We start from the raw sequence: 22,975 nt of genomic DNA, 5'->3' as shown, positions 1-22,975 counted from the left end.
AAAAGAAAAAGAAAAGGAAGGCCTGGTTGATTCGATTCAATTGCCTGAAATGAAGAATCAAACAGGGCTGAGAAGCTGAGAGTTTAAATGTTAAAACTCAATATTCAAATAACATGACTCCGTTATTGTTATTATTACACCCTTCTAATGTCACAAACTCGATATATATTATAGTCCGTTGACACTTGTGTATTCACAACTTGGCCTCATCATTCTGATTCATACCTTAAGTAGAAGAAAAAGTCCCAATCAGCTTTCCTTACAATTTTATCCAGAGAGTTGGGGTTTTGGTTCGGAGTTCATGCCAATGATAATGACGAGAGGGACGAATCCGTGAATCAGTAACATAGGCAGTGCAAATTTTAACAAAGTTCATCACAATGATTAACAACAACAAAAAGCACTGAAGAAACACTCAGTAATATAGGCAGTGCAAATTTTAACAAAGCTCATCACAATGATTAACAACAACAAAAAGCACTGAAAGAACAGTGAATCAGTAACATGGGCAGTGCAAATTTAAAATTTATCATCAAATACAATCAGTGAGCAAAGCCAATCAATCAAGCACTGACTGAGCATTCTGTTCTGATTCTGTGACTGGGAAGCAACAAATTCAAGTTACAGCAACAAATTTAACAAATCCTAGTAAAGTCCCGATTTACAGCAAAAAAGCAAATTTATTGATTACCAATTCAGCAACATGCAGAAATACAGGTAGAAGGGAAATCTGGAAAAGAGAGAACACTAAACCAAAACATTAACCAATAATCACAAAACACTAAACCTTCACCCAGCAATTACAAACATTAGCACATTATAAAACATTCCAAAACACTAAACCTTCACCCAGCAAAACCAGCAACTACAAACAAAGCCATCAGTAAATTTGAACAAAAAAATTAAGAGCCATCGAGCCATCAGTAGATTTGAAAAAAAAAATTACAGCCATCAGCAACCAGCAAATACAAGACAGATCCATCAGCAGCAGACAATTACAATTTACAAAACATTACAAGAAAAATGGAACAAAAATTGAACAACAATTTCAGAACTTCAAACGAAGAAGAAGACCGAACATTCAGAAATTAAAAGGAAGAAGCGGAGGCGAAGAATTGAAAGCAGGGCCACTAACCTGGGTTCCGCGCCGAGCAGCCAGCGAAGATGAAAACGACGTGCCGAGCTACCTGGGGAAGAGGAAGATGAAAACGACGTGCCAGCGAAGAGGAAGCAGCGGCGGCGCTGAGGACCTGGGGACGGCGGCGACGATGAAGGGCTAGGGTTTTCCTTGGCTTCAGAGGTCTCCAGGGAGTGCACGAATGATAGGGGGTTTGGTTCACGGGTTCTGCTTTGAACCGGTCAGTTATGGTCCGATCCAACCAGTTAATAACGGCTGGATTGACGGTTTTTAAGTGGTTTTCTCTAAAGTTCTAAAAACCGGACTAGACTGGTCGATTGAATTGATTTAACTGCGAACCGGCCATGTAAGCGGTCCAGTCCTCCTCCAATAACCGTTGGAGATAAAACCGCTTAAAAACCGTTGAACTGGCCGAAAATCGGCCGGTTAAGCTGGAGTGGTGACAGACCGATTCCTCTAAACGACGCCGTTTTTTTAATTGGTTTTAAAAAATGAAACCCGCGTACTCGACCCGCTTGTGACCCAGAAGCCAGAACCTTCCCCCACTTCCCCCATTCATTCATCTCAGATCTCACATTCTCACTCCATCGTGAACCCTAGCCCTCTGTAGCAAAGGAATAACGTACCCAATACCCTAGCCCAGTAGCCCTCGATCGTCGCCGCAGTTCACAGGTCGTCAGCGTCGTCACCGTCGCCAGGTCCTCTGCACCGCCGCTTCAACCTCTTTCCCGTGTCCGGAACCCAGTCACTCGGCAGATCCTCTTCGTCTTCGCTGGAAGCTCGAACCCAGGTGAGTGACTCCTCGTCTTCATCTTCTCTGAACTTCTTCAATTTTTGTTCCTTAATTCTTCAATTCATCTTGGGTCTTGGGTCTGTGTTCTTCGTTCTTCGGTCTTCTTTTATATCCGCGTGTATTTAATAGGTTTTATGGGACAGGTACTTATGTCCATGTTCTCATTAGGGGTGGCAAATGGGGGAAGCCCGCCCTGCCCCTCCAAAAGGTTGCCATCTGGTAGATTGGACCGCTCCACCCCGCCTAGTGAGGCAGTCCTGAATTCCTCCCTCGCCCCGCCTAACGGTAGGTTGGCAGGTTGGCGGAGCCAAACCCGCCAAATCTCTCATTTTTATATAAATCATTAAATATTAAATAATATATATAATTTCACAACCATTTTAATAAATTTATAATTTCTAAATTCACAAACATTAAAGTCTTTATAATTATAAATATATAATAAACATAATTATAAACCAATTTTTTTAAAACAAAATAATAAAATTAACACTTTGCAAAGCAAAACAAATATTGTTGAAAACATATAATTAAACATCTTCAAAGTTATAATCAATCAAATATAAAATATAATCCAAAATATAACTTATAATATCTTTAATTATCATTTTTCTCCTCTTGTAGATCAATAACATTATTGAAATTTGTAAAAAAATGGCCTGACAAAAAAATGCTTGGCCTGGCATGGAAGTCTGCCCGCCTCGCCCCACCGAAACACGCTAAAACCCATGAATTAGGCGGTACAGGGTAGGCAGACTTTTTAAATTTGGCGGTCTCAAATTTTCAGCCCACCCCGCCTTTTTTGGCAAGTAACACAGGCCAATCCAATGGATTTCTACCCGTTTGCCACCCTTAGTCCTCATCCATTTTCACGTGGCAGGTTGTGAGAGTTTTTCAGGTCCCATCTAGCCCTAAAACACGAGTAATTCCTGCAAATACACGTTTCGGCTGTTTTTGTAATTATCCTTATTGCTAGCATTCGTTGGCTCGTGACGTTGAGCTATTCCAGTCACTTAATAAATGATTAGATAATCAAAATCTAGGATATATCCCTTTTCATAAAGTCACATGTATCCTTATTATAACAATATTAATAGGAGATAAATGGATAAACACTAAGCTATTTTTTGGATATAAGATGAAAAATAAAAGGAAAAAAATAGAAAGAAAGAAAGTGAGAGAAAAGAAAAATGGAAAGAAAAATATATTTTTTTGTGTTGTTTAGATGAAAAAAAATGAATAAAAAGAAAATAGAAGATTTTTTTTTTTTGCTTGGATAGAAAAAAAGTAAGAAGAGTATAAATTATAATTCAAAAGGTAACTCTGTACTTTTATCCATATTTGCACTTCTCCATCAATTTTTTTCACAACTTTAAAGAGAAAAAATTTACATAAATTCTATATACACCTTTTTTGTTTTCCATTCAATTTCTTTATTGATGCAAACAATGAAAAATTAATTTTTCCATCCATTTTCTTCTTCAACATTTTATTTCCGTACAAATTCTTTTAATCCAAATAATACGCAAATAAGTCACATTTTTCATATGTATAACAATAACTAATATCATATATTATAACTTGTAAAATCATAATATTTTGAGAAGTCATGTATAGACAACTTAAATATTGATAAGTCTAACAACTTTTAGAAAAAAATAAAAATATAAAAAAATTACATGTTGATCCATAAATTTTTTTTAGTTTGTCCATAGTCTACGATTAATAAATTTAAAATTATATATATGTTATTTATCTTATATATTTTTTTATTATATAGAGAAAACGTTATTTTTATGAAAAAATCGCATTATGTACTTTGAAAAAAAAATATTTACTCACTATTATAATTTAAATAAAATATATAATAGATATTAAACCAAATTATTTTAATAATTACTCAGTCACAAATATTCATCAAAGATATGAGATTTAAGAACAAACAAAGTAAATATAACACCTACAACTTTTACACTATCATGATAAGATGATTATCATAAGTCTTTTTAGCATAAATTAAATAGAACAACATATAATAATAAAGAAATAATCAAATCTAAAAAAGTTATAGAACACCTATCCTACACTATGAATGTTAACATTGAGAAAGCTTTAACCATTTATTCTTTTATTAGCTATCTTTTTATCTACTTTGTACTTTATCTACGAATATGTTAAGGACTAAACCTATATTTCAACCTTTTAAAATCTCATATATTCTTGCCGAACATAATATTATTATGCGTCGTCCATATTTACCAAAGAACCGAAAATAACAAAAGTATCTATTTGTTCTTTATAGAAACTATTGAATGGAAGAACCGTGGATAAAAAGATAATGTTCTCTTATAATATGTGTGATTTTTTATGATGATAAAATAAAAATAAAAGGCATGGAATAATATTGTGTATATTTAAGTTAATTTTAATCTTTTTTAATAACCAGATTTGTCATAACGTATTTAATAAATATTGACAGTTAATATGGATTATATATATTTTAAGTATAACATACATTTTATGATTTTGTAGGAAACAATATTAGTTTTAATTTATATATTTATTATTGGGTGTTAAAAATAAAAAGTATTTGTATTATTAGCACTTTTCAAACCTTTCTCAACTCCGACTGTGATTAGGTCTAAAAGGTTACCCATCTCGTCGAAAATAAATATAAGGTTTAATTACTCTGCAGGTCCCTATAATTTCACCGAATTTTCAATTAGGTCCCTATACTTTTTTTCTTTTCAATTGAGTCCCTATACATTATTTTTTTTCAATTTAGTCCTTATTAACGCTAAACGTTAAAAAATGTAAGTGAATTGTGAAATTACTTGTATACTCCTAGGGACCTAATTAAAAAGAAAAAAAAATATAGGGACCTAATTGAAAATTTAGAAAAATTATAAATATTCAATAAAAAATATTCCTATAATCCCTATTTAATGATTCTACGACATAAAAAATATTTCTATAATTCCTTTTATTTTATCACTATCATTTTTTTCTTATTTATATACAAATTGTACCAAAAATACTGTCTCTTTATTTTTTTGACTTTCAAAATACCTTATCTTAAGAATATACAAAAAAAATAATGGTTAAAATGAAACAGAGAAATAGTAGTAATAAGTATAATATAAAATTCAATTTTTATCACTCAAGTATTTATTATGACCAACATAATGAAAGAACTTGTATATGGCATATGGTAACAAGAATCATTGATAGAATAATAAGTAAAATTGTTTACAAAAATTGAGTTCTGTATAATTCCTCAAACAAGAGAACCAATTTGGCTGACAAAAACTCAAAAACAAGTATATTGAAGAAATGAATTTTCCTTATGGTAACAAGTACCATCCGAAAGAAATCCATCCGAAAGAAATCCCAAAAGGCTGCTTGCTCTAGCATAAACAGATATTCCATCTCCGTTGGATATGATCTTTGCCATTGCAACTGATGCCAAGTGACGCACAGGCCGTCGACAACCAAAAGTGAGCAGAGAATACAATGCATCCTCACACTGTCTTTGCCACAACAAAATATTTTCCTAGAAGATATGATAAATTGTAACATTAGAAAACACACTAAGATTTTTAATGAAAACCCAAATCAACAACAACAAATAATATCAAATGAATAGCACCAAATCTTAATTAAAAGCCAATTCTCAAAAGGTATGTTTTTTATTCCAATTTTAAGAGTGGCTGGTCTATTGAATGGACAGAAAATCCACATTGCAATGTCTGTGAAAGTTCCACCAAGTGCCGGCTGCACATGAACATAAAGCCTTGCACTTTGCAAGTCTCCACATTTGAGAAAGTCCTTTCTAGGAACAAAACCCCTGTACAAAACCCTTGGTCCATTCAATCTGCAACAACTTAGTTTCAGCTTGTATATACAAAATGATCTGGATGCACACAGCTAACGATGTTCACAGCAAAATTAAATCATAGGGATGGGGATACTTCTTAGCTCCTACTAAGAGTCCAAACAGAAAGAAGCTTTAAAAAATAAGTATGCCAAAGTAGAATTCATTTAAGACATCAATGATAGGAAACCATCATTTGCAACAAAACTTGATCATTACCTTTGTCAAGCAATTTATGCAAGTAACAAGAGTTTTCTCATCCTCACTAACCAATAGGGGGACAATAACCTGAAATATTTTAATTATTGATATCATTATTAAGTTAATAAAGTAACCCAAGTCCCATTCATTTGAAATACATTTACAAGCAAGAAGAGCCAACAAGTGAAAAATTCAAGAAATACATACACTTAAACATCTGAATAGATCATGCTAGGATAAAACAATAGTCAGGCAGTGCTCTGCTTCATTTGAGACCTGAAAACAGGACGAAATTTGCTGATTAGGAGAAGAATTAACAAGAAGACAAACAAGAACATCATAATGCTGGATACCTTAGGAACTCTATCCTTTGTTACATTAAGCAGCTTTTCAATAACAATTTCGACTGAACTTTCCATGGCATCTTTCTGGAAAGAATAAACAGAAAGATAGAACAACCTCTTATTATATTCCAAAAAGCCCATAAAAGAAATATGTATGGTTGCATTTACCAATATAGGCAAGGGCACAATGAAACAAAGTGGAGTGCATAAAAGGGGGTAAGAACCTGGTTTTTAAGCATTTCAACAAGCATTGAAAGAGCAAGCTCTCTGATTGAAGAATCTGAATCATCCAGCACCTCAAGCACAACTGTCAGAATCTGATTGAAGTACTGCAATGACGATGAAACAAACATCACAAAAGACAAAAAAGAAAAATCTAATATACTGTGCTATGCCGCAAGCCCGCAATGGTGAAATTTTCTTAGTTTTATCCCGACTGACCCCATTCTCAAAAATGTTATTATTTTTTCAAACTATTAATTAGCTCGAATTTTAATTTCTCAGGCTTGCATTCACAGTCCAAATCCCAAAATGAAAGCTTAGAATTAAAATTAAAAGAAAAAAAGATAAAACAAAAGTATCCGTCCAATGCATGTGTCCATCAGCAAGTATGAAGCTTTTTTTTTGGGGGGTACATGCTAAGACCTCCAAATTACAGGTCAATGGTGCAGCAACATCAGAAAACAACTTAGTATTATTGATAACAAATCTAAAGGAAAATTTCTAAAATAAAAAATGTATATAGATTCTGAGTAAGAAAAAATAAGGTTATTTCGCCCCTACCTAAGTTCAAGATGCAGAACTTCTTCGGAAACTGTTTGCTTAATTGCGGCCCTGATGAATAAGGCTTCGACTCCATTAACTAGCAGCAGCAATTTGAAAATTTTGCCGATTTGTGGCTGGCGGTGTGCACATTGATGAGTTTGGGGCAAGAAGGAGAGAGAAAGCTGACGTTGATTGCAACGCTGTGTGGGTCTTGTGGAGAGTTCGGAATGCTGAGATATTTGAAGGAGAAAGAACCACAACTCAAGTGATTTTTGTTACGGCATCGAAGCTCCAAGATTTGTCGCTAACACTTCCAACCTTAATTCATCTTTGTTCCGTCGACTGTTGCTGGTAGTGGATGAATGGCCTTCTTCTAGTGGCGACGAGCATGGGAGGGACGCCGAGCAGAGGAGATGCCGCAAGAGGGGACCTTACGGTGGATCCAGCGGGAGCTCAAGAAGTTAGGGCTACTGGGTTAGGATGGGGTGAGTGTGGGACAAAATAATAAGGGGTTTTTTTGGAAATTTTTAAAATATGATGGTATCTTTGATTAGTTTTTTTTTTAAATATGAGAATATTCGTTTATTTAATAGAATATTCCGTTATTTTAAACGTTTTTGTTACGGTAAGGACTAAATTGAAAAAAATTATATGGTATAGGGACTCAATTGAAAAGAAAAAAGTATAGGGACTTAATTGAAAATTTGGTGAAACTATAGGGACCTGCAGAGTAATTAAACCTAAATATAATCTAATCAATTTTCATCTGATAATGCTATACATTGGCATAATCATAGGAGAATTAACTTTAGCGAGATAACAATATGGTATTTACTTACCACAGGAGAATTTTTATATATAGAATTATCAATCAACTATGTATTGCTTCTGATGAAAATAATATATTCAATATGGATATTGTTTGTTAGGTAAAAGATAACAAAGAAAATTAATTACAATGGACATATTCATTATAAAAAATATTTTTCTATGTAATATTATAAAAAATATCATGGTCACCCTGAATTACTACAGGTTTAACTTTCATCAGCAGCGGTAAAATGCTTAAATTGAGACATTTTCGGACTATAATATTTGTCAAACAAATAATTAATGAAACACTCATCCATACCTTCTCATTTTAAGTACATTTATACATAAAAAAAGAAAAGTTGAAATAACAAAAGTGATAAAAATGATGATTCTTATAATTTTGTGTGGCTATCTATATATAGAAGACCAGAAAACTATAATTATCTAACAAAATTAATTTGTATTTATTGTATTCAATTTGAATAGGTAAAAAATTATCTTATTTTAATTTAGTCCTTAATTCATATGATTTGAATTTAGCTCAATATATATGATTTGATTTGATTTAATTATTAGTAAAAAATATCTGGAGAGCCTATTTTATTCATAAATTTATTATTTTAACAATTAATAAATTAATCTAATTAATTAATTAATACAGATAATTAGTATAATTAATTTAGTTTAATAAAAAAAATACTAACAGAATATTAAAAGAAATAAATTAAGAAATATTACTAAATCAAATTGATATAAATTATAATAAATTGTATGATACTTAAATATCTAATAAAATCAATTAGTTGATATAGTTAATTTTTAATCACAAATTGTATTTAATGAGTTAAAAGAAATAAATCGCTAAACATTCTCAAAAGCATGTCACGTCAACTACATTATTAAGTGCAGAAATCTTATTTTTATATAATAGAATAGATAATAAATTGAATAGATGAGAATATGATATGTGACATATTTTAATTATAAAATTGGTAATATATAATAAAAACTTGATTTTTTTATGAATCCTTATTGCTTGTTCGTTGTTAGTTTTTACGTAATTACTTAATAATTTCTGCCTATGAAACTATCAACTACCTAATATTATGATTTAGTTAATAAGAATGATGACATTACTATTTTTTCATAAGTTTTGTTATTATTTATAATTAGGAAACAGCCATATATAAATTTATTTTCTTAATAAATGTTAATTTTGTTGTAAAATTTTATATTACCTTTAAAATTTTAGCGTAATTGAGTCTAATTTTTATATTTTGAAATGAATTTACTTAAAAAAATTAATATGTAAATCACATTAGTATTACAAAATTACTTTATTAACATAATTAGTAGTGCTTACTTGAACCATTAAATTTAGTTTATAATGATATTAAAGTCAACCTATTTTATTATCTTGTGCTTTCAAAAAATCTACACGACTGACATAAAAATCTAATAATTGAAAAAAATACATTACAATGAGTATATTCATTTTAATAAATATTCTTCTATCTAATACTATAAAAAAATATTGGTCACCTTAAATTACTACAGGTCAACTTCCATCCACATTTGTAGAATGCCTAAATTGAGATATATTCATCAAACAAACAATCAATAAACCATCATTCGTACTTTCTCATTTTGGGTACATTTATACATAAAAAAATATACATAAAGAAAAAAAGAAGAAGAAAAGAATAGTTGAAATAGCATTTGCGATAAAAATTACGATTCTTATAGTTTTGTGTGGACATCTATATATAGTAGACCAAACGACTATGATTATCTAACAAAATTAATTTGTATTTGTTGTATTTAATTTGAATAGGCAAGAAATCATCTTAATTTACATGATTTGAGTTTGGCTCAATATATATAATTTGATTTGATTTGATTTTATTTAATTTAATTATTAATTAAAAATATTTCAGTTGTCTATTTTATTTATAGATTTATTATTTTAATAATGACTAACAAATTAATCAAATCAATTAATTAATCCATATAATTAGTATAAGGTTGCTATACATCCAAGTATTTTTTTTCATCTAAGTATTTTTTCATCAAAGTTCATCTAAGTAGGTCCAACACTAACAAAAACCACTCTTATTAAAAGAGCGTGATCACACACGCGTTTCAATAATGCAACTTCTTCGTCTTCTCCTTCTCTATTTCCTCCTCCTCCTCCTCCTCCTTTTCCTCCTTCTCTTTCTTCTTCAAATTCGCGCACGTAGGTTCTTCTTCTTCCCTTCTTTTCTCTTTCGTTATCATCAATTTAGAAGAAGAAGAAGGAGCGCGTGATTTGAAAAGTTGTTATAACAACTTGGATAGACTTGGATAAGTATTTTGCTTGGATGTAGAGCTTTATTCTGTATTAATTAATTTGATTTAATAAATTAAAAAAATAAATTAAAAAATACTAACAAAACATTAAAAGAAATAAATTAAAAAATACTACCAAATCAATTTGATATAAATGATAATAAATTATGTGATATTTAAATATCTAATCAAATTAATTAATTGATATAATTAATTCATTATAATAAATTGTATTTAATGAATTAAAAAAAATAAATCGAAAAACATTCTCAAAAGTATGCCACATAAACTCTTATATTTATCTTTTTTTTTTTTATTATTTTAAATTAGAAGTGAGACTCCAAAACCTTTAGATGAGGATGGAAAGACTATATTATTTGAGCTATAGTTAGTTGGTAATTTAGTTTGACTTAGTTGCCAACAAAATTTAAACGTGTAGCAAGACTGGTTTAATAATATCATTTTACATCATGATTTTTTTTATAAAAAATATTAAGCGTATATTAAAATTAGTCACTAAAACTAATTATCAATGTTCTGAAAATCGGACCAGATCGGTCGGTGAAACCGATTCAACCAGAAACCGGCGTAGAAAATGGTTCGATCATCCTCTTGAAACCGCTAATTTTCAAACCACTCAGAAATCGCTGAACCAGTCGGTTATTGGCCGGTTGGACCGGACCGGAAGCCGACCGGTTCTTGTGAACGGCGTCGTTCTCTTTATTTAAAAAAAAAAAAAACCCACGTTCAGCCCTCATTCACCCAACCCCTTCCCCCAACCCAAGCCCCCAAATCGTGAATCACTCCCTCTGAACTCTGAAGCAAAGTTCAAAATCACCCAACCAAAACCCTAGGTTCTCCCTGCAACGATTCTGCCGCAGTGCCGCCGCCGTCCGTGCTGTCGGGGCCTCCGCGTCCTCTCTTGTAGCTCGGCGTCCTCCTTCCCCCTGTCTCCGTCCTCCCTGGCTTCTCTCGAACTTGGAGCAGCTCGCCGCCGTGTCGCCGGTCGCCGACGTCTCGCCGGTCGCCGTTCGTGTCTCCATTGAAGGTTAGCTGCTCTGCTTTCACTTCTTCGGTTCTTCTCTTCCTATTATGCTCTGTTTGCTGATTTTGTGAAATTGTGAATGGATTAATGGAAAATCAAATAATTGATTTTGTGCTGCTGCTCTTTTTTTAATTCCTGCTCTTTTTCTAGGATTAATGGAAAATCAAATCATTATTGAAATTTTTGTTTAGCTTTATTGATTTCAGGTTTAGTGTGAATAGGGATTACTTGTTGTTCTTTTGTAATGTTTGTTGCTAAATGCTAAAAATGGAAATCAAATCAAATGCGATTTGAATGATAAATTTTGTTGCTGAATGCTGAATGCTGAATGCTGAATGCTGAATGCTGAATGCTGAATGCTGAATGATAAATGCTGTTGGTAGTATTAATTTTGTGCTGCTATTAATTTTCTGGCTATGCTGCTGCTGTGGGTTCTGAGTTCTGGTGTGCTGTTGTGTGTTTGTGGCTCTTCTGTGTTGATCATCTTTCTCAAATGTCAATGTTCACTTTTCACTTGCGTTGTGCTGATCATCTTTCTCAATTATTGTCAATGTTCTTTATCAGAACTGAGAAGGAAAATGGCAATCTGAACCAGCAAAAGGATTTCCGCAGCGTCAGCGCGTGCTCACACTCGCAGGAACAAGAAATTAACTTTTTCTTCCCTCTTTCTGCACTCGTTCATTGTATAGTAAGTCAACTCTTTGGATTACTGGCATAATTGAATTGGAGATTCAAGAGACAGTTGAATTCTTAATACTGAAAATTTGTTCTAATTGTGTTGTTTGGTAGGAACTAATATAATCTCTTCATGGCTTTATCATTGTTTTTTTCCAAGTTATGCTAGTTTCTTGTAAGAGAATTAAAGATAGCTAGTCTGGCCTTCCGTTTTGCACAAATAGGAATATGTTAATACGACCATTTTATCAAAACTATAGTCACAATTAGGAAGTTTAATTTAATAGTATATGATGCAGATACGTCTCTGGTACAGATATTTGAGTAGAGACGAAGTATTTGTACATTATAGCTTGTATATGTTGCGGAATAGGATAATAACAATTAAGAGTATTGAGTATTGATATACTTGTTATCTCTCTTTGAAATGTTACTTTCTGTATTTACTGTTTTAATTTAGCTTTGCATTCTCTCGGGACTTCTTGGAACAGCGATTATAGTGTTGTTTATTGGGTTCCTTTCAATATATCATGGTATTATGTGATATCTTCACACCTACTATTTGAATTGGCATTTCTCTCAATAGTCACTCACAACCTGCTTCTATATTCTAGGATGTTTATAATTTATTTATTATTTTATTTTAAAACAGTTTTTCTGGTTGAATATAAATATATATAGTCTAATTTATTTGTCATGTATATTTTTATTTTATATTGATGATTAATTTTGATAATTCATTTTAATATACAATGATTGTTTTTTTATATTTTATGTTGCATGAATTTATAAAAAAAATATTATCAAGATTGATTTCCTAAAATGGTAAGAGAATGAATTAGTTTTCCCAATAATGATTACTCTTGAATTAAATTTCTTTCTTAATTCTTACAGAAGAGCAACTTGTGAAGCTTTGATCCTCCGATCCGTCGTGGTAGGCGATGCTCTTTGCAGCTGTCTCTCTAACCTCATCGCATCTTATAGCAGAGTACGCTAAACAAGCTATGCAATAGCAACAATAAACCTTCAATCATGTTCGCACCGAAAACCCCAATCCCACTTCATCTTCCTCCTTCCCACCCATCGCAACACTAACAACAACAGTCAAACACAACCCCAACAAAGAGATTTTTTTATGCCCTCCATGTTCAACGGAATCTACAACATAATCTCGCAATGCCTGAGTTCCAGCACCATTACCCTTTCCCACGCGCGTCAAGCCCACGCGCACATTCTCAAGCTCGACCTCTACGGCGACACCTACATCGCCACAAGGCTTCTCTCTCACTACGCCAACAATCTCTGCTTTTCACAAGTCACAAACCTCGTACTCCATTTCTTCCCCAATCCAACCCTCCCTTCCTTCACCAGTATCATCAACGCCTTCGCCAGGTCCCACCAATACGACGCCGTTCTCCGCCTCTTCTCCCTCATGGGTCATAAGGGTCTTGCCCCTGATGGGTTCCTTCTTCCGAGTGCAATCAAAGCCTGTGCTGCGTTGCAAGCCTTGAAGCCCGGGCTGCAGTTTCATGGGTATGCTTTTGCGTCTGGTTATGCCTTGGATTCAATTTTGGCGTCTTCTCTGGTGCATATGTATCTGAAGTGTGATAGTATTGGGGATGCCCATCGACTGTTTGATGAAATGCCTGAGAGGGATGTTGTCGTTTGGAGCGCGATTATCGCGGGTTACTCACGACGTGGGATGGTTGAGAGGGCCAAGGAGATGTTTAGTGAGATGAGGAGTGAGGGGGTGGAGCCCAATTTGGTATCGTGGAATGGGATGCTTGCTGGGTTCAGCAATGCAGGGTGGCATGTTGAGGCTGTGGAGTTGTTCAAGACAGTGCTGAACGAAGGTTTTTTGCCTGATGGGTCAACCGTATCATGTGTGCTTCCTGCTTTGGGGCAGTTGGAGGATGGAGTGGCTGCAAAACAGGTTCATGGTTATGTGATCAAACAGGGATTGGGATCGGATAGGTTTGTGGTCAGTGCGCTGCTTGATATATATGGGAAGTGTGGATGCATACAGGGGATGTTGAAGGTGTTTGATGAGGTCGATCAGAGGGAAGTTGGTTCTTTGAATGCTTTTCTAAATGGGTTGTCGCAAAATGGTTTGATTGACACTGCATTGGAGGTGTTCAGGAAGTTCCTTGATGAAGGAGTTGAATTGAATGTTGTGACATGGACCTCTATGATATCCAGCTGTGTGCAGAATGGGAAGGACATGGAAGCTTTGGAGCTTTTTAGAGAGATGCAGGCTCATGGAGTGGAGCCTAATGCTGTAACGATACCAAGCTTGATTCCTGCATGTGGAAATATTTCAGCATTGAAGCATGGGAAGCAAACCCATTGCTTTTCTCTCAGGAAGGGGATATTTGATGATGTTTATGTAGGTAGTGCATTGATAGATATGTATGCGAAGTGTGGAAGAATCCAGTTATCTCGGCTTTGTTTTGATAAAATGTTGGATCCAAATTTGGTTTCTTGGAATGCAGTATTGAAAGGATATGCAATGCATGGGAAGGCTAAGCAAACAATAGAGATGTTTCGAATTATGCAAGAGAGTGGCATGGAGCCTGATGAGATTTCCTACACGTGTGTGTTATACGCATGCGCCCAAAATGGCTTAACTGAAGAAGGGTGGCAATATTTCAATAGCTTATCAAAAGAGCATGCCATTGAAACTAAAACGGAACACTATGCTTGCATGGTGATACCTCTTAGTCGTGCAGGGAAACTTGAAGAAGCTTATTCTCTCATCAAGGAAATGCCATTAGAACCTGATGCTTGCATCTGGGGAGCCTTACTAAGTTCCTGTAGAGTTCACCATAATTTGAGTTTAGGCGAGATTGCTGCAGAAAAGCTTTTCCTGTTAGAACCCGATAACCCGGGGAACTACATTCTTCTGTCCAACATCTATGCTTCAAAGGGCATGTGGGATGAAGTAGACAGAATTCGTGATGTGATGAAGAGTAAGGGTTTGAGGAAAAATCCTGGCTGCAGTTGGATTGAGATTGGAAACAAAGTACACACGCTTGTTGCTGGTGACAAGTCGCACCCACAAATGCAAGAGATATTGGAGAAATTGGAAAAGTTGAGTGTTGAGATGAAGAAATGTGGTCACCTTCCTAAGACTGGACTTGTTCTGCACGATGTGGAGGAACAAGAGAAGGAGCAGATATTGTGTGGGCACAGTGAGAAGTTGGCAGTAGTATTAGGACTACTCAACATGAGTCCGGGGCAGCCTCTTCAAGTGATTAAGAACCTGAGAATCTGCGGTGACTGCCATTCCGCTATAAAATTTATTAGTAGTTTGGAAGGGAGAGAAATTTTTGTGAGAGACACAAATCGTTTTCACCATTTCAAGGATGGTATTTGCTCTTGTGGAGATTATTGGTAATTTCTCATGAACTTCATTTCTAGAGACATCACGTTTCTGCCAAACACAGAATACACTAATCAAGATTATTTTTGTATACATTTGATGCGATGGAGTGTCAAGTTGAGAGCAATGGATGTGCATTGTCATTTTAGCAATTGGCAGTTAGATCTTAGTTAGCTGTTAGCTGTCCCCAGTGGGTTTCAGTTTGACAAATAAACATTTCTGTTCAGTCCCTTGTTCCGTTAACGGAGATCTTCTGTCAGCCGCATGATCTAGATTAAGGCGATGGTGGTCCATATCAGCAGATTTTCCTTTTTAGTTCTGTCCATGTTGTTGGTAGTGCATGATTTAACATCAATTACGAAATTTAAAGACATAAATTCGAGATATTGTTCCTCACAAGCTAGCCTTCACAGCCTCCAGTATTTTTTTGTGGAGCTGACCATGTGTTTCATCGGTTATAAATAACATTACTGTCAACTTGGGATGGAATTTTATTACTATAAATCCTACTTTTATTTTTGAATTCATCTGGGTATGATGATGACACTGCATTCTGATCTCTATATTTTATGAAGTCAACGGCATCTTTTTTGTTTCTGCTGAATCAAATTGTGTATTCTGGGCATGGGAATGTTGTTTTCTGCTCGACTTTAGAAGGCATTTCATTGCACAAGTTCGTGATACTCAGCCCCGCTCAAGTTATAAAGTCCGCTAACCGCATGATTGTATGGTTTAAACATCAAATTAATATAGAAGGTATCTTTGATATTTAATACAACATTCATTTATTTCTTATTTTAATGTTATCCTTGGTGATCTTGATAGTGAAACTCTATTTGCGCAGGTTCATATAATACTATCTTGATCAATCTATTTTCAGCCAATGGCTTGAAATTATGATTTTTTCTAATGATATGTTGTAATCAGGTAAGTATAAAACTTCTATCAATATTTGTTATGGTTTGTAGGGCTTCTTGGACTCCTGCAAGAACTCTGAGTAAATGTGAGTAATGTCTCGTGAAGAAGAAATTAATGCCATTGTCTATTGCATGATTGGTGCAGATAAACATTATTGAAGGAGCATCAAACATTATTGCGGTTTATCTCTGTATAAATGGCTGATACCTTGAATAAGCAACAGTTTATCAACAGTTGAACCAGACCAAGGTAGACTGGATTGACCAACCAAACCAGACCGGATTGGAAGTAACCAAACTGGACCGAATCGGCCTACACTACACCAAACCAAGTGTCGGGGGGTTTGAATATTTTAGTCCAGTTTAAATTTTTTTTACATCAACCCTATGTGTGATTAACTATAAACTAAGGTAACCAATTTAGGTTAGTTAGCTCACTAATTCGCTTAAATAATTGTTGAAAATTCGAATCACGTCCTGTACATCCAACAATCTATTTGCCCGCAGCAAACCCTTAATGGAGCTCAGATTCGTAGTCCTTGACCTATTGGATTGGAAGATGCTATGGAAAAACAAATAAATAAATATAAGCTAAGGTAACCATATCCTTCTTGATTCGAATGCAAAAATATTCTCATTAATATAATAAGCAAGATCAGATATCATATTCCGGTGCTCATTGATTTAATTAGGGGCCATAAAGTGTTCGGGACCTAGCCGGGTCTTTAGGCCGGGCAGGGCCATGCACACCTCTAGTTCATGGTTGAAAATGGTAGATTATTCTAATTACTGGTTGTTTGTTGAAATAGCATTGCGCAAGGTGTTTTACTTTTAATCCAACGGGTATTACAACTTTAGGTGAGGTCACTATCGAATGCCAAAAGCCTAAACCACACCTATTTGGGTCTGATTTCAATTCCACTGTTTTAGGAAGATTGATTTCTCATGTTATTTCACTTCCTTTGTCAGTATAATAAGGCAGCACCTTCTGATAATCGTGACAATCGTTGCAAGCTTAACTCTTTTTGCCTTTGTTTGTTGTTGCCGGCACAAGAGCTTGTGCCGTTGTCGGAGCAAGACCCCTCAAGGTTGCTGTTGGCTCCGCCGCCTCCTCAATGTACTTTTGAATTTCGTGGAACAATGAACACGCCCATTATTGGTTAGTTTTCTTCCTTTTATTCCTCTCGTCCTTCACTTCATTGAGTTCTGAGGACTTTTTTCACTTGTTTCAGCTACGTTTTCCTTTTTTTTTTCCCCTAGCTACCTTACTTTGATGATTTGTCATAAACATATTTTTCTTCTATTTTCGAAGTTGATGTTTGAACTTTGTAAACTATGATCGGAAATTAACAAATTAAGGGTAGGTACCGGCTTGTGTCGAATGTATTGAAGATCCGTTGCAGGGAGACTTCCCCGAAGTGATTGAGGAGTATTTGGAGCATGGCTGTATGAAATGTATTGCCTTCAATCGCCGCGGTACCCTTCTTGCCGGTAAACACACTAACGAAAATTTGTCTTCTTGTTTGGCAATGCAATTTTTGTAATTTTTTTTTAAAAAACACAGCCTAATACTCTTATTTTATACATGAATTGCCTTTACAAATGAACTGTTTGTCACTTTTGAATGGCACTTTTGTGATCAAGTAACTTTCCTCTAGTTGTTCAGAAGAATAGAATAACATGTTTCAACTTATGTTGGGGTGAGATATAGTAGTCATTGGATTTAAGGGTGGAGAATCTATGCTTAATTTTAGTAGTTTGGCTTGTTTGTAATTCAAGTTATTGGCTTGAAATAATTGGTAGGACTTTAGGAGTGCATTTTGCTTTGCAACTGGTAACTTTGTGTTGAGAACTTATATTATTGGTAACCCTCTTTATATGGATTAATTACATAATTAAAGACAACCTTAGGACATATTTGCAGATTAATACCCATGTAATTATGGCTGTAATGCCTGTGTGGTCTAATTTACACATAGAAAGTAAAGAAAGAAAGAAAAATAGATTAGGTTTCCACCTAATAATCCTAATATGCTCAAGTGCAATGCCCACTGCTAAGCAGCAACTTTTCCTAATATGCCAGAATTTCAGCAGTTTCTTTGCTCTCTAGAACTCATGGTGGGATGCTAGGATCCAGGAGATGAAGGAGGTAGTTCAGTACTATTAGCGTGGGTGCTATGTCTAGGGATCCTGGTGGGTTGTTAGGAATTAGGATCCAATTGAAATATATGGAATTTTAGTATAAAAATGCCTGTATGGGATCCACAGGAGGGTTTATAAGGCCTTGGGTTCTCTAATTGTGAATTTGTGATAGCTAATTTTTGGGGCGTTGTTCTTCAATGGTTGTTATTAGATGATTTAGATCTACCCTCAAAATTAGGAAAAATTTTCCTGACCAAAGTTACCTTTCTTGTCACTGGTTAACCAAACACAATTTATTAATAAAATTGAAACTTTTTTTTACTCCATTGCAATTAGTGTGTTTTTCTTAAGAGCCTTCCTGATATAATTTTTAGAATGTTAGTTTCTGTGAACATATGGTGTGTGGAACATTTGTAGAGTATCATGGCTTCAGGATTGTCTGATGGTAATGTCTTGTTTAAAGTTTAAACTTCTATTGATGATTGGCTTTTGTTATATTAACTGCTTCTTGGGATACCATTAATAGTGTGTTTAAAATATCAAATTTATTTGACCTACCTCCACTATTAGAAAAAAAAAAAAGCAAGCTGTATAACGATTAGATTGTCAGCTAACTAAGTTAGTTGTTAATTTGTATTTTACACTTTAAAGTTCCTAATTTTTCATACCATTCAGTAAGGGAAGAGGTGCATCGGCTATAATTATTTGCAGGCTGTAATGTTTGTTCTGGTTTAATCTATTATTATTATTATTGTTGTTGTTGTTGGTTTTGGTAAATATTACCACTACTGCTGAACTTTTATGGCATGTTTGGTTGGGGGTAAAGCAAATTTATACATGAAAGTGGTGGCACAATTATTACTAGTTGGAGATACTATGTGCAATCAACTTACGTGCTCGTTATTATTTATTTTTTTAATTGAATCAGCTGGGTGCAATGATGGAAGTTGTGTTGTCTGGGATTTTGAAACCCGGGGAGTTGCTAAAGAGCTTCGGGATAATGAATGTTCTTCTCCCATAACCAGTGTCTGTTGGTCAAAGTGTGGTAATCGAATTCTTGTATCTGCCGCCGACAAGTCGTTATCATTATGGGATGTTTTGAGCGGTAATAGAATGACAAGAATAGTCTTGCAACAAACCTCTCTACAAGCCCGTCTTCATCCAGGTTCCTCTATGCCGTCTCTATGCTTAGCATGCCCTCTCTGGTGTGCTCCAATGGTTGTTGATTTGAATACAGGCAACACAACTTCACTTAAAGTTTCTGTCTCAGAGATATCTAATGGACCAAACCTTCCATCGCTTGAGAAGTTGAAGGCTGTAGGAACAAAATGCTTAACTTTATTTCGGGAATTTCAAGATTCAATTACAAAGGTGCACTGGAAAGCGCCATGTTTCAGTGGTGATGGTGAGTGGGTTGTCGGGGGTTCTGCTAGTAAAGGAGAACACAAGATTTACATTTGGGATAGGGTCGGGCATCTTGTGAAATTCCTTGAAGGGCCTAAGGAAGCTCTTATTGATTTAGCATGGCATCCTGTACGTCCTATTGTTGTATCTGTTTCTTTGAATGGAATAGTTTACATTTGGGCTAAAGATTACACTGAGAATTGGAGTGCATTTGCTCCCGATTTCAAAGAGCTTGAGGAAAATGAGGAGTATGTAGAGCGAGAAGATGAATTTGATTTGATTCCTGAAACCGAGAAGGTAAGAGGTTGCTAGATTATTGGTCATGCTGGCCTTCTCTTTCGTTTTTCTTCTCCTTTTGTTTAGTCCTTAGTTCATATGCACGTAGGTAAAAGGTTCTGATGTTAATGAAGATGAAGAAGTTGACATTGTAACGGTGGAGGAAGATGCTGCTTTCAGCGACTCTGATATGTCTCAAGAAGAGTTATGCTTCTTGCCTGCAACTCCCAGTTGTGATGTTCCTGAACAAGATAAGTGTCTAGAAAGTTCTTCAAAGCTAGTGGACAGTACCAACACTGGATCCCCACTTTCAGAAGAAGCTGGGCCAAATGGACATATGCCGAATCAAGCCTCGAGTCCAGTTGAAGGTAAAATCGTCCCTTATGCTTGTAGATGTGTATTTTAGATTGCTTAAAATTGCTATTTCGACAAGCAGTTAAAATTTATTTCGTCTCATTTCATTTAGCTATTGTCTTGAAATTTTGAACCCCGCTAGTGTAAACTACCTAGACTTTTGCATTTTAGGAATTTGGCACTTAAATTTTCTTTTGCAGATGATGTTGGGGGTGAACGAGTTAAAAGAAAACGGAAACCTTCTGAGAAGGTGTTGGAGTTACAGGCAGAAAAAATAAAGAAACCATTAAAACCTAGCAAATCCTCTAAACCTAGAGGCAAATCTTTGGTTGATCAGGATAATAGTAATGGTTTTGACGGTGTTGAACTTACAGATGAATAATAGCAGATTGCAATTTCTTCTGTGTTGGAAAAAAAGACATTGTACTATAGTTTACTTACTTTTCATATCCAGGATCCTGACAAGAGAAAGTTAATGGTTAGAAATCACATAGTATGGATTGGTCACGTGAATGTTTTATTGAATTGATCTTGGAACTAAACGTTTTTGTATAGTTGAACTAATTTAGTTAGTTTCAGAACTAGTTGGGTTTATTGGTTTTAATCGTAATGCACAAGTGCCATTTCCGTAGTATGTGGATTGACTCCGGTAAGCTACATTTCTGACCATTTTTAGCCAACTTGTAGAGTTGTAGCCTATTTAAAACATGAATGTTTTATTATTATTATTTAGATATGACGAGTCTGTCATTTAGATGTGCTGTGTTAATCACCTTTGTTCCTAAAGCTTTTGTAGTACTCTGTCACATGTATATTGTATAGATCTAATATTGCAAATGTTGCCTATGATTAACATACATAGGTGATGACTGATGACTGACTAATTAAATCAATGAGCACCGGAATATGATATCCGATCTTGCTTATTATATTAATGAGAATATTTTTGCATTCGAATCAAGAAGGATATGGTTACTTTAGCTTATATTTATTTATTTGTTTTTTCATAGTATCTTCCAATCCGATAGGTAAAGGACTACGAATCTGAGCTCCATTAAGGGTTTGCTGCAGGCAAATAGATTGTTGCATATACAGGACGTGATTCGAATTTTTAACAATTATTTAAGCGAATTAGTGAGCTAATTACTAAACTAACCTAAATTGGTTACCTTGGCAATAATCACAAATAGGGTTGATTTAAAAAAAATTAAATTGGACTAAAATATTCAAATTTTTGACATTTGTTTAAGCAAACCATTAAAGCAAATTACTAATGAGCTAACCATTAGATCCAACTTGTTTGTGTAGAAGACGATTTTGAAGCCTGCAACCTCGTGATTGTGGACTTGAACTGGGCTTGAGGCCCTGTAGACATTTTGAAAAATTGGCCCTCTTTTTGAACAAAAACAAAAAGAAAAATTGGGCCTTTTAGATTTGGGGTGTTTCGGAAACTGCGAACCAGTTGCCATGGATGGATTGATGGGGAGGATAGCTACTATAACCCAAGGCAACCTACTTAGGCAAAAAGCAAGCCCTGAACACCAAAATTCAGCTCTAGCACCAATACTAAGCTTCCAATTGAGCTTCCAACACATCCAATAGCTTCATATCACATATGTACATACACCTAGGACATTTTTCACATACACATACCCAATACTTAATACCAACACACTTAATCAATGAAATAGTTAGGGTTCTAGAATTCTCACCTTATCCAAACGTCAAATAAGTAAGAGTGAATGTTTTCCTTAAGCTAATCGGGTCCTAATAAATCAAAGAAGCAAAATCTCAACACCACTCTAAAAATTTTTGAAAATTTTGGGAAAAGAGAAGCTGAGAATGAAAATGGAAGTTTCTTACCAAATTATTCACCGGGCTTTGTAGAGATCGACGCTGCGGATATGTGGCCGCAAATGGTGTAGCGATTGGAGCTCGAAGCAGAAAATTATGGAGGATTGAATGGAAGACAATGGTTTATTATTGCTCCTCCACCCCAATTGTGTTTCCCCAGCGTGTTTAGCTTATGGGAAGAGAAGAGAGTTGAGCTCTCTTGAGTTTTATGAGACTTGGGTTGGGCCTTGGGCCCGGTTCGGCCCGTTTCGCCTAATTTTGGACTAAATTTTTTAAAATTGGTGTCAAATTTCTTATTTTAATTAGCTTTATCTGATTTTACTATAAAATTTACATTTCTAATTTCTTTTATTAAAAATTAATTTATTGATTAATTTTACACTAATTTTATGTGGTTTACATAATTCATATATAAACATATGAGTCTTTCTTATCTTTAATGGATTAATATGAAAAAATATCATATTCATTTGTGTATTTTTTTTAATGAGCCTAATTGTTGGTTTTTGTAAGGAATTGATTTGATCTTTTATATGAATCACATTTTTTTAAATCTTTATTTTGAATGACATGACATTTATGGATTCTATTTCTCTATTTTTGTGCCACTAATCTAGACCATCTCCTTTAAGATAAATCATATTGATAATGATTCTTTAACAACTAATTT

At 34.6% G+C, this 22,975-nt stretch overlaps 1 protein-coding gene and 2 long non-coding RNA genes across 3 annotated transcripts; 1 reads left to right on the top strand and 2 right to left on the bottom strand.

Annotated features, from left to right (window-relative positions):
- LOC107612591 lies at positions 6,025–7,585 on the bottom strand. The gene is made up of 5 exons (XR_001613816.2): positions 7,134–7,585; positions 6,575–6,679; positions 6,360–6,434; positions 6,214–6,282; positions 6,025–6,093 (listed from the first exon to the last, which is right to left on the bottom strand). It is a non-coding gene; the product is annotated as an uncharacterized LOC107612591 (long non-coding RNA).
- LOC107612588 (pentatricopeptide repeat-containing protein At1g20230-like) lies at positions 10,996–16,233 on the top strand. The gene is made up of 4 exons (XM_016314278.2): positions 10,996–11,304; positions 11,866–11,989; positions 12,871–16,114; positions 16,203–16,233. The coding sequence occupies exon 3, from the start codon at positions 13,112–13,114 to the stop codon at positions 15,371–15,373; it is 2,262 nt and encodes a 753-aa protein (XP_016169764.1). The 5' UTR covers positions 10,996–11,304; positions 11,866–11,989; positions 12,871–13,111; the 3' UTR covers positions 15,374–16,114; positions 16,203–16,233.
- Positions 20,692–22,600, bottom strand: LOC107612378. The gene is made up of 3 exons (XR_001613726.2): positions 22,315–22,600; positions 22,164–22,218; positions 20,692–22,078 (listed from the first exon to the last, which is right to left on the bottom strand). It is a non-coding gene; the product is annotated as an uncharacterized LOC107612378 (long non-coding RNA).

Source organism: Arachis ipaensis, chromosome B08 (assembly GCF_000816755.2).
Source record: "Arachis ipaensis cultivar K30076 chromosome B08, Araip1.1, whole genome shotgun sequence".
Taxonomy (NCBI): Eukaryota; Viridiplantae; Streptophyta; class Magnoliopsida; order Fabales; family Fabaceae; genus Arachis; species Arachis ipaensis.
This window is presented reverse-complemented; position numbering and strand designations above follow the sequence as displayed.